Source organism: Alternaria ethzedia (genome assembly GCF_023757985.1).
Source record: "Alternaria ethzedia strain BMP 0044 chromosome Unknown scaffold_35, whole genome shotgun sequence".
NCBI lineage: Eukaryota > Fungi > Ascomycota > Dothideomycetes > Pleosporales > Pleosporaceae > Alternaria > Alternaria ethzedia.
This window is the reverse complement of record NW_026056228.1, coordinates 4154-18585: the sequence shown is the minus strand read 5'-3', so window position 1 is coordinate 18585 and position 14432 is coordinate 4154. Positions and strand designations below refer to the sequence as shown.

The following is a 14432-nucleotide window of genomic DNA, read 5'->3' as shown; positions in this document are numbered from 1 at the left end:
CGAGCTGCATATCCAAAATGTTGCCATCCTGTTGCTGTGAAGGTATATTCTTTGAAGTCGCGATAAGATTGAGGGCCCAACATTCCACCTTGCGATCGATATGGCCTTGAATTAGTAGTTCGAAAATAGGGGTATATTCGTGACTTCGTGCCGACCTTCAACTACCTCATGACGGGCGGTCTTGCCTCTTTATTGAATGCCATCCTACTGCACAGCCATTCCACCGCCTCCTGCACACCAGTCCCTGTGAGAGCACTGCAAGGAAGTACTCTGCTGTCCCTCACGTTTCCACCCTTCTCTCCCTCGAACACTCTTCTCACGAAGCCCTCTTTGATCCTGACAACTTCGACGCAGTCTTCGCGATCTTGCTTGTTCGCCAGTATCAATATCGGCACGCCGCTGGCATCTTCGTTCGCCAACACGCTCTCCAAGACCAACTTGCACTCGTCCAATCGCCCAATGTCTTCTATGCTTGCTGCATTGTTCGCGCTCATGTCGGCTAGGGTGGCGTTGCCTACATCGCTGCTGTCTATGACGAAGACGATGGCGTGACAGCTGCTGTAGTATGACTGCCAAAGCCCGCGCAAGCTATGTTGGCCGCCGACGTCCCATATCTTGAGGTAGATGGGTGGATTTGGAGGTGGAAGGGCGATGGTAGCAACGTTTTGGCCGACGGTGGGAACGGTCTTGAGGTTGGGGTGCGAGGCCGAGTAGGTGCCTTTTATTTGCTCGAGGAGTGTCGTCTTGCCGGCATTGTCGAGGCCTAGGAGGAGGACGGAGTACTCTGCGATACGTTAGCATCAGTGGTTCGACATGCACGAGAACTAGGGAGCGTACCTTCCTTACTTGTCGCATGGAGATATATCGACTTGAACAGGTGATACATGGTTTGCGCGACGCGTTATGTCGACGCGCGCTTCACATGGTCGGCGGGTGAGGGTCCACGGCGCGCGGTTGATGGGGAACGTGTCATACCGTCGTTATCGATAAGCCCCAGGCAGATATATTTCGGAATGCGGCCTCTGTCATCTCACCAACAACCTTTCCCCACCACTTACTACGACATTTGCAAGGGCGAGCAAGGCAGTGTAAGTGTTTGAAATGATCAATAGATAGATGCATGCTAACAGCCGCAGGAACCCACGGGCGAGCCAAGCAGTGAACCCAAGCTTAACCGAAACAAATCCTTCTTTCGACCTTCAAAAGCTAGAATGTCTACGCCATCCGCAGCCTGGCCCATCGCCGACACCACCCTAGCCGAAAAGCTTCTGGATCTGATCCAGCAAGCTACTCACTACCACCAAATCTCGAAAGGCGCCAATGAAGCAACCAAAACGTTGAACCGAGGCACCTCCGAGCTCATCATCATGGCTAGCGACGCCGAGCCTCTGGCCATTACACTTCATCTTCCACTCCTGTGTGAAGACAAGAACGTGCCGTTCGTCTATGTGCCCAGTAAAATGGCACTGGGACGGGCTTGTGGCGTCGGTCGCTCGGTTGTGGCTGTCAGTCTCACTAGCAACGAGGCGAGCGATCTGATGGGGCAGATCAGGGCTATGAAGGACGCGGTGGAGAGGATTGCGATTTGACGATGATGAGCGGGTCTGGAAATGGCTCAGCTCTGAGTTGTTGAGTCCTGGTACTGGTTTGGGATGGAGATGGGGCTGAACGGCAAGGTCTGCGCGACGCGAGACGCATGATGGTTCTGGAATACACTCTTTAGACAGATAGAAACCTCAACGTTTTCTCCGGATCCCATCTCGTCTCTACATAGTCTGAGTCTTTTCTTGCAAGCTCGTTGGACCTTACACGTATCGGCACAGTCTTGTACCGGTGATGTTGGCCCCTGATCAAGTCGTCTGAGGAACCTAAACCACGAGCATCAGTGTTGCGTGCCGCCCACATCGTACCTGATCTGAGCAAGTTGACAAACATTGCTTAGAGGTAGGCGGCACGCAGCATCAAGACCGGTTCAATGCTCTTCAACTATCTTGAAGCCCTCGGGGTTCTTCTCGATTAGTAGTGCCCATTTTGACTCGTCGATGTGATCACACAATGCCTCCCAATCTGGATCTGGTCTATCGGACGGCTTGCCGCTTTTCGGATCATTATGGTAGTCTTCCCACCGCTGCAAGAGACTTATAACCTCCGAAATGTCTTCCTTTATCCCTCTCCCCATGCGTTGTTTCCCCAGCTCTTCCATTGGTGTGTACGGGTATAGGTCATCAGGTCCGTCACCCCATGCTCTTATCATCAGACCACTCATACCCTCGAAGACATCCCGAGGAATTTTCCCGTTTACATCCATCAGTGTTGGATCGGCGCCACACCTGAGCAAAATTTGGCACAGTGTATAAATCCTGGAAGGTGGGCACAGTGTATAAATCCTGGAAGGTGGGTCGCTGGGGTCGCTGGGGTCGCACACCGTCCACAAGGCGTCAGAATTGACTTCAGGTCTAACCCAAATGGCCAATAACATGAAGAACGTGATGTCTTCGTCCCGATCAAAGGCGCACTGACGTGCATAAGCCAAGTCTGACCCTTTAATATGGCTTCCATATTGCAGAAGAAGCTCCATGCATTCGAGTGATTGCTGTTTTGGTTGATATGGCTTCATCGCATATGTCAGAAGCGACTTTCGATGGTTTTTCCTTACGTTGAGCATCCGCTGCAACATTGCTGCGTCCTGGATCAAATTGATATCTCTTTCTAGTTCTATCGGCCAGGCAAGCCTCACTGACATTACCACCTGGGACCAGTCACGCCCGCCATGATGAATCAAGGCCTTTCTTATACGGCTGTACAGTAATTGCGCTCGATGTTCAGGGTAAGGTCTTTCATCCAACAAGAAGGTGATAATGGAGTCTAGATCCTCTAGCTCAAACGTATATCCTTTTAGTAGGATGTACGCCCACATGTCGCCTGATCGATCGGGATCGAAATGTTGATCCGCTGTAAATTTTACCGATTGTCGAAAGATTATAGAGATGTCAACGTTCAGGCCAAGAAGAAGCTCCAATGATTCGTCATTATCGAGCGTAGAAGAGCCAATGACATCATAAGTCAACTGTGTCGGGTCCACAATCGATGTCGGGCCTTGACGATCGTCCAGGATCATATATAGAGAAGACTCGTCTAGATCCAATTTCCAGCCCAATTCGAAGATCCTGTACGCATTTGGCTGCCTTTCTAATACGACTCTAGGATCTGTCAGTCGGTAGGCAGACTTTGCTTTGCGCTTGTTGATGGCAAAGCGGAGTAGTGAAAACCGGTCGGACTGTGATTGTATCTCCAGTGTTGTCCATTCAGGCCACAGGTGCTGTAAAATCCTCAAAATACCCTCCTTTTCCCCAACGATAGCGACCTTGAAAGCTTGACATACAGCATCTTTGGCTTGCGGGTGGGTTTGTGGGAGCTGCTCCATAATCCAACGAACGGCCTCAAGTTTGTCTGCCTTGCATGCGACTTCCAAAGGAGTTTCAGAGGCCAAGTTACTGAAAAGCAGAGGGTCACCTTCGATCGAGTCCTGGGTGAAGTTGAAGCGTGTTCTCATTAGGATATCGGTGTTGTTGTGGCGAGCGGCCAGATGGATTGGATAGTTGCCCGCGTCATCGCAAATATCCAATGGGACTCCTCGATCCAGACAATCGACAATGTCGTCAGGCCTATTCCAAGTAAAGCCATCCATCATGTCTTCCCAAAGCTCTTTCAATACTTCTGGGGTCTGTTGGACAGGCGGTTGCAGGGTTCTCTGCAGTATACCTTCGTCTACCAAGAGATGATCCGAGTAGTCTAATTCCAGATGAAAAGGCCACCATTTCGCGTTCCAAGGCCAGTACTCCCATGCCTTCCACCCGGTTGGGGGATAGGCCTCACTGATTGATTGCCCACTGAGCCCAGGAGTCTGTGCAATATTATTCCTGCTCTCAGCAACGAACAGCCTATAGATGTGGTATGCGACATGACCGACGGCAAATATGGCGATTATGGCGTTGGCACTTTGGCCCCACTCGGTCATCAAGGCAAGCCATGACTGTTTGATAGTGTTCGTTCCGCGCAAAATGTTGTAGATAGATAGTCCATGGAGTAGTACGAACGACCCGTAGATCAGGTAACTTGTCGCTAAAGTGGCGGGTAGAGACCTCCATAGTGCTGTGGCTTTGACTCGTGAGCTTTGTGTATTATTGTTCTTATGTTCAATCTTGTTCAAGTCCGACGTGAGACGATAGGCTACCGGGATTGGGAGTATCGATGTTACCACGCGGAGGGACCAGTAAACCCAGTAGAATGTCGAGTAGGATTGCGGCAATGCCTGATTTGTTGTAGAGGAATCACAGCGGAAACTGTCGCGCCGCGAGTATTGATTGAAAGCCGCAGCCTGTACGCCGTATGCAGCGAGCTGTGTCAAGAATCCAAGAAGGACCAGCTTCCGCGCAGCGAGCACATCTTTATCCGAGAAGGCCATGGATATCGAGGCACTGACCGCATCAACACTGGATATGGCAATTCCAAGCTCTTGAGCGTTTAATCTTCTCATCTCCTTGGCAAGATTGATTGTGAGATAAAGCAAGTCTATGCTGTGTTAAACCCGAAACACGCTTCATTGCTCTTCGCAACTTACTCGCAAACTGAGCCATGCAAAGCTCTTTCGCACCTGAGGTATGTGCTGTAAAGTGACCCAAGATTAGTACCCCAAGGAGTACAAGACAAGGTAGAAAAAGGCCAAGCAGGACACCAATGCCCCCAACATCCGGATTGATTTCGTTGTTTTCTGGCAAACAGGCTTCAGATCTACTGTTCCTTGGTAACAGTATAAGAACAAAGGCAATTATAGCCAGTATCGAGCAGACAACCGGTCCCACTCGGAGATGCCAGGCACGCTTCCTTGATTTAGCTTCTTCGACAATTTCGCCCCGTAGGCGTGCGCTGTCCAAGTAGACAAAATAAACTGTGTAGGCGAATGCACAAACGCTCGTGGTTACGAGGAAGATATTCAGGAGGTCCATATCTCATTACCATCCAGACGACAGGAAGTAAAGAGAGACGTCAGGGGTTGGCTTCCGAGGTTAGCTGGCAGAAACCAGTCATTACATGTGGGAGGCCGGCCTTTTCAAGCATTATCCAGATTCTGGTTGAGTGCGGCTGAGTGTGCCCCAGCTGTGGCTGCATCTATGGCTGTACTGGCGCATTGCGCTACTGGCACCAGGCGTGGCCAGATTTCGATTTAAGCAGGTGTTGCTGAATACGCGCTATTAACTGTTGACAACTGGATACATCCCGAGGCAACGTATTCCTCTACCTAGATAGAGATAGAAAGTCTGATCATACATCGATGTCTTGTGAACTGCAACACGACTGGTATACATGCCTAGTGCCGGATGAGGGGTTCACGTCTCCACCTGGACAGGGCTGCAGCATCATAGACGATGAGGCGGACTAGTGCCGTAGCTTCTACAGCGGTCCAGTATAAGAAGCTGCTACATCTCGATTAATGATCTGGCGAACCGATTCCGCACTGTAGGACCAGATGCCGATGGAAGATTTGCCAGCTCAAGGGTGGTACACGTGCCCGACGACACGCATGTGACATTCGAGCTGGGCTGAACGCTAACCTTTGATGACACTAGTGCGTGGAGCCGCATGCAGGCGTGGATATCGAAATGCTCGTTGTTCTAGACTGCAAAGGACCTAGCTATCTGGGCGTTCGCGCCTTGTTCTAGTAGCAGCAGATGTCTTTTCTTATGTCGTGTGTCTTGGGAGGGTGTAGGATTGGGATGTTGGGGTGCAGGAGACTACCTTAGTACTACTTCTCCAGCCACAGCTCAGATGACATCATGCTTGCACCGCCACCTTCAGCATTGCAGAATAGCACTAACAGCGACCGTTGTTCTAGGCGGTTCTTGACATTGACATTCAGTTGCCGCGGAAGCCGTGAATTACGTGCAGCTTGCCTGGGCAGTGGTTATCTTATCTGGAGCAGGGTGAGACATTGGGCGCTAAAGTCATGGATCGCCGGGGAATGGGACGTCTAACAGGGTCATCTGCAGCTTTGCTCCCACCCACACGCACACTCCAGAGGGGCACGACGGGCGCGGTAATGCATCTTTGCCCTTGCCTAACAGCTGTCATCGTACGGCGGCAGAATCGTGACTTGTGCGGAGAGCCACGTAGTTTGAGCATTTGAGCTGTGACCACAGCAGCTCCCAAAACAAGGTTGAACTACAGATAGTCTGACAGCCTGCCCTTGCCCAACCTCACAGCGCCCTCGCACAGCGACACCACCATGGAAGATCGCACGCCCGCCGCGGGTAAAGCGAAGCCGTCGCCCGACACGTCGCGCCGCAGCAGCACCTATGGCACCGGCAGCGACACGCCCACCCAGAGCGCGACGCCCAGCGACTCGGCGCGCCGACGGCCGCAAGCTGCGATGCAGCCCTCTGGCTATGGTACGCGCATCATCTGGCGACCCGGGGAGGATATCACGATGCTAACGCCACTGCAGGCTCCATCACGTCCGGCATCGAGCGACGCCAGCAGGCCGCAGCGACGGCGCACGAAAGCTCGACCAAGCCCAAGAAGCCGCCCATGAGCCGGCGCGCTACGTCGTCCAAATGGCCGCAGAAGGGGCAGGAGTTCAGTGTCGACGACGCCGAAGAGGAGGTGGAGCTGGACCAGGCCCAGCAGGACCAGCAGAAGAAACAGCGACAGACACTGCGCCGCAAGCCCTCGACCGTCCGCCGCCGCACCGCCGCGCCCCCGCCCAACCTAGCCACCATCGACTCGACCGAAGACGACGAGGTCGAGCAGGAGAACGCCGGCCCCCCGACCGGCGCCGATGCCGACGCGACGCCCTCGTCCAGCGAGGAGACGGTACAAGCCGAGGAAGAGGAGAGCGGAGGCGGCGATGAAGACGACGACCTGAGCGACGCCGAGAGCTTCACGCTGCGCGACCGCCAGGATGCCATCAACGTCACACATCCCTTCGGTATCAGGATCTGGAAGCCTGCCCTCTACAAGAAGGGCCGGTCGGTCCAGCGCAACGCTGAAGAAGACATCCACTCGTCCCCGGGCCTCTTTGTCAGCCGATGGCTGCTTCTCTTCAACATCGTATGGACCCTCATATTCGGATGGTGGCTAGCTGCTGTTGCTACGGTGGGTGGTCTGCTGTGCGCGCTCCTGGGCTTCAACGAAAGCTGCAAGGAGTACTCCCATTTGCTTTTCGCCCTAGCCGGCTACCTCTTCTACCCCTTCGGCAAATACGTCAAGCTCATGCAGGATGAGGCCTACATAGAAGAGGACGAGGGCGAGGGTCGCAGCATTAGCGAGTACGAGCAGTGGCAGAGCGGCGACATCGAAGAAGGACGTCTATTCTTCGGCCCAACAACTGGCACAAGCTCCTTGATCGGCCGCAGACGCAACAGCGTAGATTCCACAGGTGGAGAGACGACAAGCCTCCTCGGCAGAGATGGACGTGCCAATGTCAACCACACCGACACAGCCAACACTAAGAGGAGGCTCTTTGGCCGTGGCAAGTGGAATCTTGGCCGTGTGGTCTTCTTCCTGTTCTTCTACGGCTTCCTCACACCATCGCTGTTCCTCGTCTCAGCTCTGTGCTGGTTCCTCGTCTTCACCATTCCCATGGGCAAGACTACCCTGCTGCTGTTCGACCATCTGCGACGCCATCCCCTGGCGCTCTCGTTCCACTCCGACAACGGCAACGTGCGCCGCCCCGGAGAGTCGTCCTCGATCCTGCTCTGTACCTACCGCGCAGTCGGTATCAAGTACTGGAAGTACACTATTGATGGAACCAACATCTTCCTCATCAACCTTCTGGGCCTGGTCGCCTTCACCATCTTCGACTACTTCGTCTTGGCCGAAGCTTTGGAGATGAAGTTCTGGCTGACTGACCAGTTCTTGTTGTTCTCCCTAGCACTGCTGTCAATTATTCCGTTGGCATACTTCATTGGTCAGGCTGTAGCTTCCATCTCAGCTCAGTCCTCCATGGGTGTTGGCGCTACTATCAACGCTTTCTTCTCTACTGTCGTCGAAGTCTTCCTGTACTGCGTAGCCCTCAAACAAGGCAAAGCTCAACTCGTCGAGGGTAGTATCATCGGCAGTATCTTTGCAGGTATTCTGTTCCTACCAGGCCTGTCCATGTGCTTTGGTGCTCTCAAGCGTAAGACTCAGCGTTTCAATGTGCGATCCGCTGGTGTCACTTCCACCATGCTGCTATTCGCCGTCATTGGCGCTTTCGGTCCGACATTGTTCTACCAGATCTACGGAAGCGTGAGTATAGCCCCATTGCACGTCGATCCTGTGCTAACTCTAACCAGCATGAACTCAACTGCCACTCATGCGTGCACTCCAATCACCACGTTCCCCTTGAGCGAGACTGCCGTAGATGTTACTACTCACAAACACCAGCACTCAATGATCGCTTCTACAACGAAGCTGTCAAGCCTTACACCTGGTTCGCGGCTGCTCTCCTGTTCTTCTCCTACATCATTGGTCTTCTCTTCACCCTTCGTACCCATGCTGCGACAATTTGGACGGAGCCAGATGCTCAAGAGAAGAAGCTACTCGAGATGAGCGCCAGCAGTCTCAGTCAAAGCGGCCACATGGACTTCCCACATGCTTCTTTCGTCAGACAAGCGACAGGAAATTCCATATCTCGTGCGCACATACGCGACAGCCAGCTGTACAAGCGTATGGTTAGCCAGACTTTGCAAGAAGTTGGTCTTGGACCTGAACACACTGCATCAGACACCGGGCGGCCTGGATCTAAATCGGACAGCAATACACCACACATGGTACCGCCAAAAGAGAGCGACGCTGTCTCGCACCACTCTTTCCACGTTGAGGGGCTTACAGATGATGCTGCAGAGTCGCTTGCGCGACAAATCACTGAAATCGCGGCAACGACGACCGCTTTGGCGACGCGTGACGTTACCAGGGCTCCACGCAAGGCAGCGCAACTCGCCCATACATCAACGAAAGCGCATGCAGAACGCCCCGTTCACACGCGAACGAACACAGAAGCTGCACCCGAGGAGCTTGATACAGCGACTGGGCATGCCTCTGGTGGGCACGATGCACCAAACTGGAGCCGTCAAAAGAGTGCTGCTATCCTGCTGACGGCGACTGTCGCATATGCCATCATCGCTGAGATTCTCGTTAATACCGTTGATGGTGTTCTTGAAGGCTCTGACATTGACGAGAAGTTCTTGGGTATCACGCTCTTTGCACTGGTTCCCAACACGACTGAGTTCCTCAACGCCATCTCGTTTGCCATGAACGGCAACATTGCACTTTCCATGGAGATTGGTTCCGCGTACGCTCTCCAAGTGTGTCTCCTCCAGATTCCGGCTTTGGTGTTTTACAGTGCCATCCACACTGGATACATTCCCGCTCAGGACGTTGCCAGCCAGACATTCACTCTCATCTTCCCGCAATGGGACATGGTTACTGTCATCCTCTGCGTCTTTCTCTTGTCTTACATGTACGGCGAGGGTAAGAGCAACTACTTCAAGGGCTCTATTCTTATCTTGTCGTATCTTGTGGTCATTGCCGGCTTTTACCTCTCCGGGTTCAACGACTTCCAGAAGATGGGTGTCGATCCGATGGACACGCTGGCGCTTGGGGGGTTGGTCGAGCAGCAGGTGCAGTCCATGACATTCAAGACACCTGGAAGAGGTCGCAGTGGCGTGGCGTACTGAAAAGCTTTATTGTGATATTGAGGTATGGAGGGGGATGTTAGAAGAATGTTAATGAGTGTTTGCAATGGGCAGGTTTCTGCACAAAAGGTACATAGCGCAGGCGTTTGAGGAAAACTTTATATTGGGAATAATTAGTTATGAAACGCACAAATAGTGGCAAGACTGCCACGTAATCGGACATGGAGATGCTCTGTTGATCTGTGAAGTATAATTCATGTTGGGCTGCACTCAGGTCGAGCGGTGATTGATGATCAGCTCATGCAGCGTGCAATGTTCCTCCGGTGCGGCACCAGAGAAAGCATATGCAAGAGCTCCTAACTCGGACTGCTGACAGAAACATGATCAGGATGTGCTCGAACATCGTGTTTCGCATAATCGTCTACGTGAAGCCTATAGAATCAAAGAGACATGAAGTCGGTCCGTGAACGCTGCTCAGCCATGCAGGTGACGACAGCTTCACAACATCCTGCGATGGGCGTGCGAAGTCGAGATGGGCGGAGTGAGGCGGGTATATCTTACAGGTCACGATGCGACGAAGTCCGCAAGTCGCAGCGCATGGAGTGGGTCCCCCGGGCGATCCAACGTGGGAGGACTGGAGAGGAGGGTGCGCGCACATGGTGCGGCAGTCTCGGAGTGGCAGATTACAGTGGGTCGCCGGCGTCAGCGGGCGTGTGAAGATCAATCGATACGCCATGGCCGTCCGCGCCTCTCCGTCGAGGCTTCAATCGACCCTCGCTGCCCCGTCTATTTCTATGTCGCGGTTTGGTGTTCGCGCGCGATATGGTAGTGTGCAGTCGCGGGATTTGCTTTGTCGTATACTCGCTTTGAACCGCCTGGGCTTTGCCAAAGACGCGCGACAGCGGAAGCCACACCCCGCGCTCGAGATCTTCTCTCCATGAGGCGTCGGGCCTGGTGTGCTGGTCATCGATAAGGCCGACGGTCAGCCGTTCGCTGCTGAGCGAGCGATATTGCTACCCAGTGTTGCATCATACACAGCATAGACCCTGAGATGCTGCTCGTGCGACCGCATCGCCTGCCGTCGCGATTGGCGTGTCTCTTGTTCGCGACCGTCGCCACGGCCACGATATCCTCGTCTAACACGTCTACCGCGCGTACAAATCTTTACGACGGCACTCTACCGCTCACTAACGCCCAGGGCGACGACGGGACCAGGATAGCCGATCTGATCCCATTGACTAAGGATGCCGCCAACTCAGTTCGTCAAACACTATTCGTCGCATCGCCTTCATGCACTGACAAAGCACTAGGTCCAGGGCAATCTGTACAATACCAACTACACCAGCGTCGTCGGCATATCCAATGACGAAATCGCATACATCAGCTGCGACACCACCGACTACAACGGCTACGACACTGCGCAGGGCGTCTTCGAACAGACCTACTTGCAAGGCAACATCTCGGCAGTTATACTGTATAGCAGGACGTCAGACTACTGCAACTACACTCAGGACAAGACACAGGTCATGATGGACGAATTCGCCATATACTCGATGACGAACAGAGCGGACTCGGCAAAAGTGCGCAACGACATCATCGACATGCCGGCAGCTATGAAATACTTCGTTCAAGTCAAGGCGCGAGATGAGGGGAACAACGATTCCGGCAACGGCCAATACCAGCAGAACCCGCTGGGACCATCGCCTTCTACCGCCGTCGCCATGATCATTCTATACAGTATCACCGGCATCATCACAGCCTTATTCCTCGTCATCATCATCACCGGCGCCGTCCGCGCGCATCGCCACCCCGAACGATACGGCCCTCGAAACGTACTCGGACGACCGCGACAAAGCAGGGCAAGGGGCTTGGGACGAGCTATACTGGATACCATACCCATTGTCAAGTTTGGCGAGAAGGAGCCGGCGAAACCCGCTGATGTCGAACTGGGCTCGACGGCAGAAACACGGGATGTGAACGGCGTAAACACAGACACGGAAGCGCAAGCGAGTGGAGGAACAGCTGCGACCCAGCACGACACGAGTCCAGATTCTGTGCCTGGTGCGACTGAGACAGCACAGGTCGTAAGATCGGATCCCGCGGAAGAGCAGCAATCCGGCATCGCGCCGGCACAACCTGTTGCCGCTGGTGCGACCACGGGCCTCGACAATGCTTCACCAGATGAAGGTCTGGGATGCTCGATCTGTACCGAAGACTTTGAAAAGGGTCAGGATCTCCGCGTTCTACCATGCGACCACAAGTTTCACCCAGAATGCGTGGATCCGTGGTTATTGAATGTATCCGGCACATGTCCATTATGGTATGACTATTCTCGACCTTACATGCAAACGTTGTACTAACCTTTGATAGCCGGGTCGACCTCCGTCCTGTAAACTCACGCGATTCAACGGGATCGCAAGAAGATGAGCTCGCTCCCCCTTTGAACCCCGAAGGCGACACATCCCATCGTCGCCGCACCGCGCTCTTCGATATCCTATCTCTCCGTCAACGACCGAACGCCTCACCCGAAGAGCGTATATCTGCTCTACGACGACTAAGAGAACAGCGGAGGAACCAAAGTGGTGATGTCGCAACTGGCAGTGCAAATGCGAGTACCGAGGATGTCGATGGCGCGCGCGACAGGAGGAATAGGCGCATTAGTGCCAGACTGAGCGATGTCTTCTCTGGTCGCTCGAGGAGGGAAAGAGCTGATGAGAGTTCGGCACAGCAAGGAGGGTCACATAGGAATGAAGCGGATGCTGCTCCTGGCGCGAGTGGGCCCAGCGCATGAACGTGGAACATGGATTGTATACGAAGATGATGATATCTGTACAGAGTATCTGTATTGGCGTTTGGGCATTCGCTTTCCCGGTCATGGTTTCATAAGCTGGCTGCGCATCGTATGGCGTTGCGGGATACCAGGATGTCTTGATCATTGGCATAGTACTATATTTGAGGATGCGAAATGCTATCTGTTGTTCTGCCCTACTGACCATTCCACTTTCTCTCGGCCTGGTGCTTCTGTGGTTGTGATGCAGCTTCCCACTCGCTTTGTTCCTATCGCGTCATCAGCAATACTCGTTGAAAGCTGAACTTATATTAGGGGGTGGTGCATAAACAGAAGAACGCAACCCTCTTAGTACTGCTTTGGTTACTTACCTGTTGCTGCCAGGCTTTAGTGATGATCAAACAGCAGATCAGACGGTGAAGTTACCCATTCCAAGCCTTAGACGTCCACAGTCACTTCACTTCTTCACGACCAAGCGCTTCACAACCTTCTCTTTGGTTCATGGACAATTAGTCTACCGCATGTCGTCCAATCCAATCCTATCGACGTATGCAAGCCAATGCATGACATGCAGGGGAAGAAATCCTTCTTGGTTGCCAAGTGCCAACATGATCGCGATCAGCACACATGACGCGGTTCCAATGTCAGTGTGGCTGCCTATGTGTTCACCGGTTCTGGCATGCTTATCTGCAGCACAACTGCAAACTGAGCAGCAAAACCTTACCCACATACCTCAAAAACTACCCTGCCGGCTCCAGACTATCACATAATGACTACAAATACTCCATCAGAAGCCCCATCAGAAGCACCACCAAACCCACCCCACACATACGATCGCAACACACCCGACCAACAAGAAATCACCGCAATCCTCGCCAAATTCAACAAAGATCCTCTCGCTCTGAGTGTCATCTCCCTGGGCAAAGATGGAGTCCTGCGAAATCTATCGGCGGATCGTGCGGTCCTCGATGCTGTTGGACTGAGTCCGCGACTTGTGAAGGCGTTCTTGGACCGCGTGCCTCCAGACTACCGCGCGCTCACGCCAGAACTTAAGGAAGCTGATGGATCGAAGGCGACGTATGAGGAAATGTGGCACCCGGATCCGGGACTGCTGCCACGACCTATGGGCGAGGAACAGAAGAAGAAGGCGTTAGCGATTTTACAGAAGGAATAGCCTCAGCGTATCTATATTTAAAGTATTACATTAGATTTACTCTTGTTATAAACTAGCTTATTAAAAAACTATTTATTCTATAGTATTAGCTAGTCTAGAGAACTAAAATTTATTACTAGTATATAAAAAAACTAGTTTAAAATAGTGTAAATATTTATTTTATTAGTAAACTAATAATTTTATAGTAAAAGCTAGTCTAAAAAATAAAATCTAAAGTAAGTCTATTTTAGACTTAAAACGCTCTACTTTCTAGCTAATACTAAAGAGTATTATTATATTATAGTAAAGCTTAGTTATTATATAGATCTTAGAGCTTATATCTTATACTAAGCTTTTTTACTTTTATCTAAAGTTTTAGTACTATATCTTATACTATATACTTATTATATTACTTTTATTTAATTATTTTACTTCTATTTAGAGTATTATATATATTATACTTTATAGTATATATAATAATTAAAAGTTTTTATATTTCTTAGTAGCTTACGCTACTATACTAAAATACTAACTTTTAAAATTACTATAATTATATATAGCTAATTATAAGACTACTTCTAGTCTACTAATTAGAGTATCTACTTTTATCTAGTATAAGTTAAGTATATATAGCTCTATAAGTAGAGTAATAAAGTCTATTACTAGTTTATAAAAAGATATATTTCTTAAAAAGTTTAAACTTTCTATTTAAAAGTATAACTATCTAGTAAACTAAAGCTTAAACTTCTAGTACTACTACTTTTAGTATAGTTTAAGCTTCTAAGATTTAAACTAGTAAAGTAACTATATTATAAAT

The 14432-nt window shown here is 51.4% G+C and overlaps 5 protein-coding genes across 5 annotated transcripts; 4 read left to right on the top strand and 1 right to left on the bottom strand.

Moving 5' to 3' along the window:
- Positions 1-161: 161 nt before the first annotated feature.
- J4E87_009396 (uncharacterized protein) lies at positions 162-886 on the bottom strand (the record flags this gene model as incomplete). Its single annotated transcript, XM_049380973.1, has 2 exons — positions 162-784; positions 838-886. 2 exons carry the CDS (start codon positions 884-886, stop codon positions 162-164), a joined length of 672 nt encoding a protein of 223 aa, XP_049229194.1.
- Positions 887-1013: 127 nt separating this feature from the next.
- On the top strand, positions 1014-1589 carry SNU13_2 (RNA binding protein snu13; the record flags this gene model as incomplete). The annotated part of the gene is made up of 2 exons (XM_049380972.1): positions 1014-1088; positions 1137-1589. 2 exons carry the CDS (start codon positions 1014-1016, stop codon positions 1587-1589), a joined length of 528 nt encoding a protein of 175 aa, XP_049229193.1.
- Positions 1590-6283: 4694 nt separating this feature from the next.
- Positions 6284-9716, top strand: J4E87_009394 (uncharacterized protein; the record flags this gene model as incomplete). Its single annotated transcript, XM_049380971.1, has 3 exons — positions 6284-6446; positions 6503-8286; positions 8334-9716. 3 exons carry the CDS (start codon positions 6284-6286, stop codon positions 9714-9716), a joined length of 3330 nt encoding a protein of 1109 aa, XP_049229192.1.
- Positions 9717-10725: 1009 nt separating this feature from the next.
- Positions 10726-12465, top strand: J4E87_009393 (uncharacterized protein; the record flags this gene model as incomplete). The annotated part of the gene is made up of 3 exons (XM_049380970.1): positions 10726-10932; positions 10985-11994; positions 12045-12465. 3 exons carry the CDS (start codon positions 10726-10728, stop codon positions 12463-12465), a joined length of 1638 nt encoding a protein of 545 aa, XP_049229191.1.
- Positions 12466-13121: 656 nt separating this feature from the next.
- On the top strand, positions 13122-13636 carry J4E87_009392 (uncharacterized protein; the record flags this gene model as incomplete). The annotated part of the gene is made up of 2 exons (XM_049380969.1): positions 13122-13125; positions 13221-13636. The coding sequence occupies 2 exons, from the start codon at positions 13122-13124 to the stop codon at positions 13634-13636; spliced, it is 420 nt and encodes a 139-aa protein (XP_049229190.1).
- Positions 13637-14432: the final 796 nt, after the last annotated feature.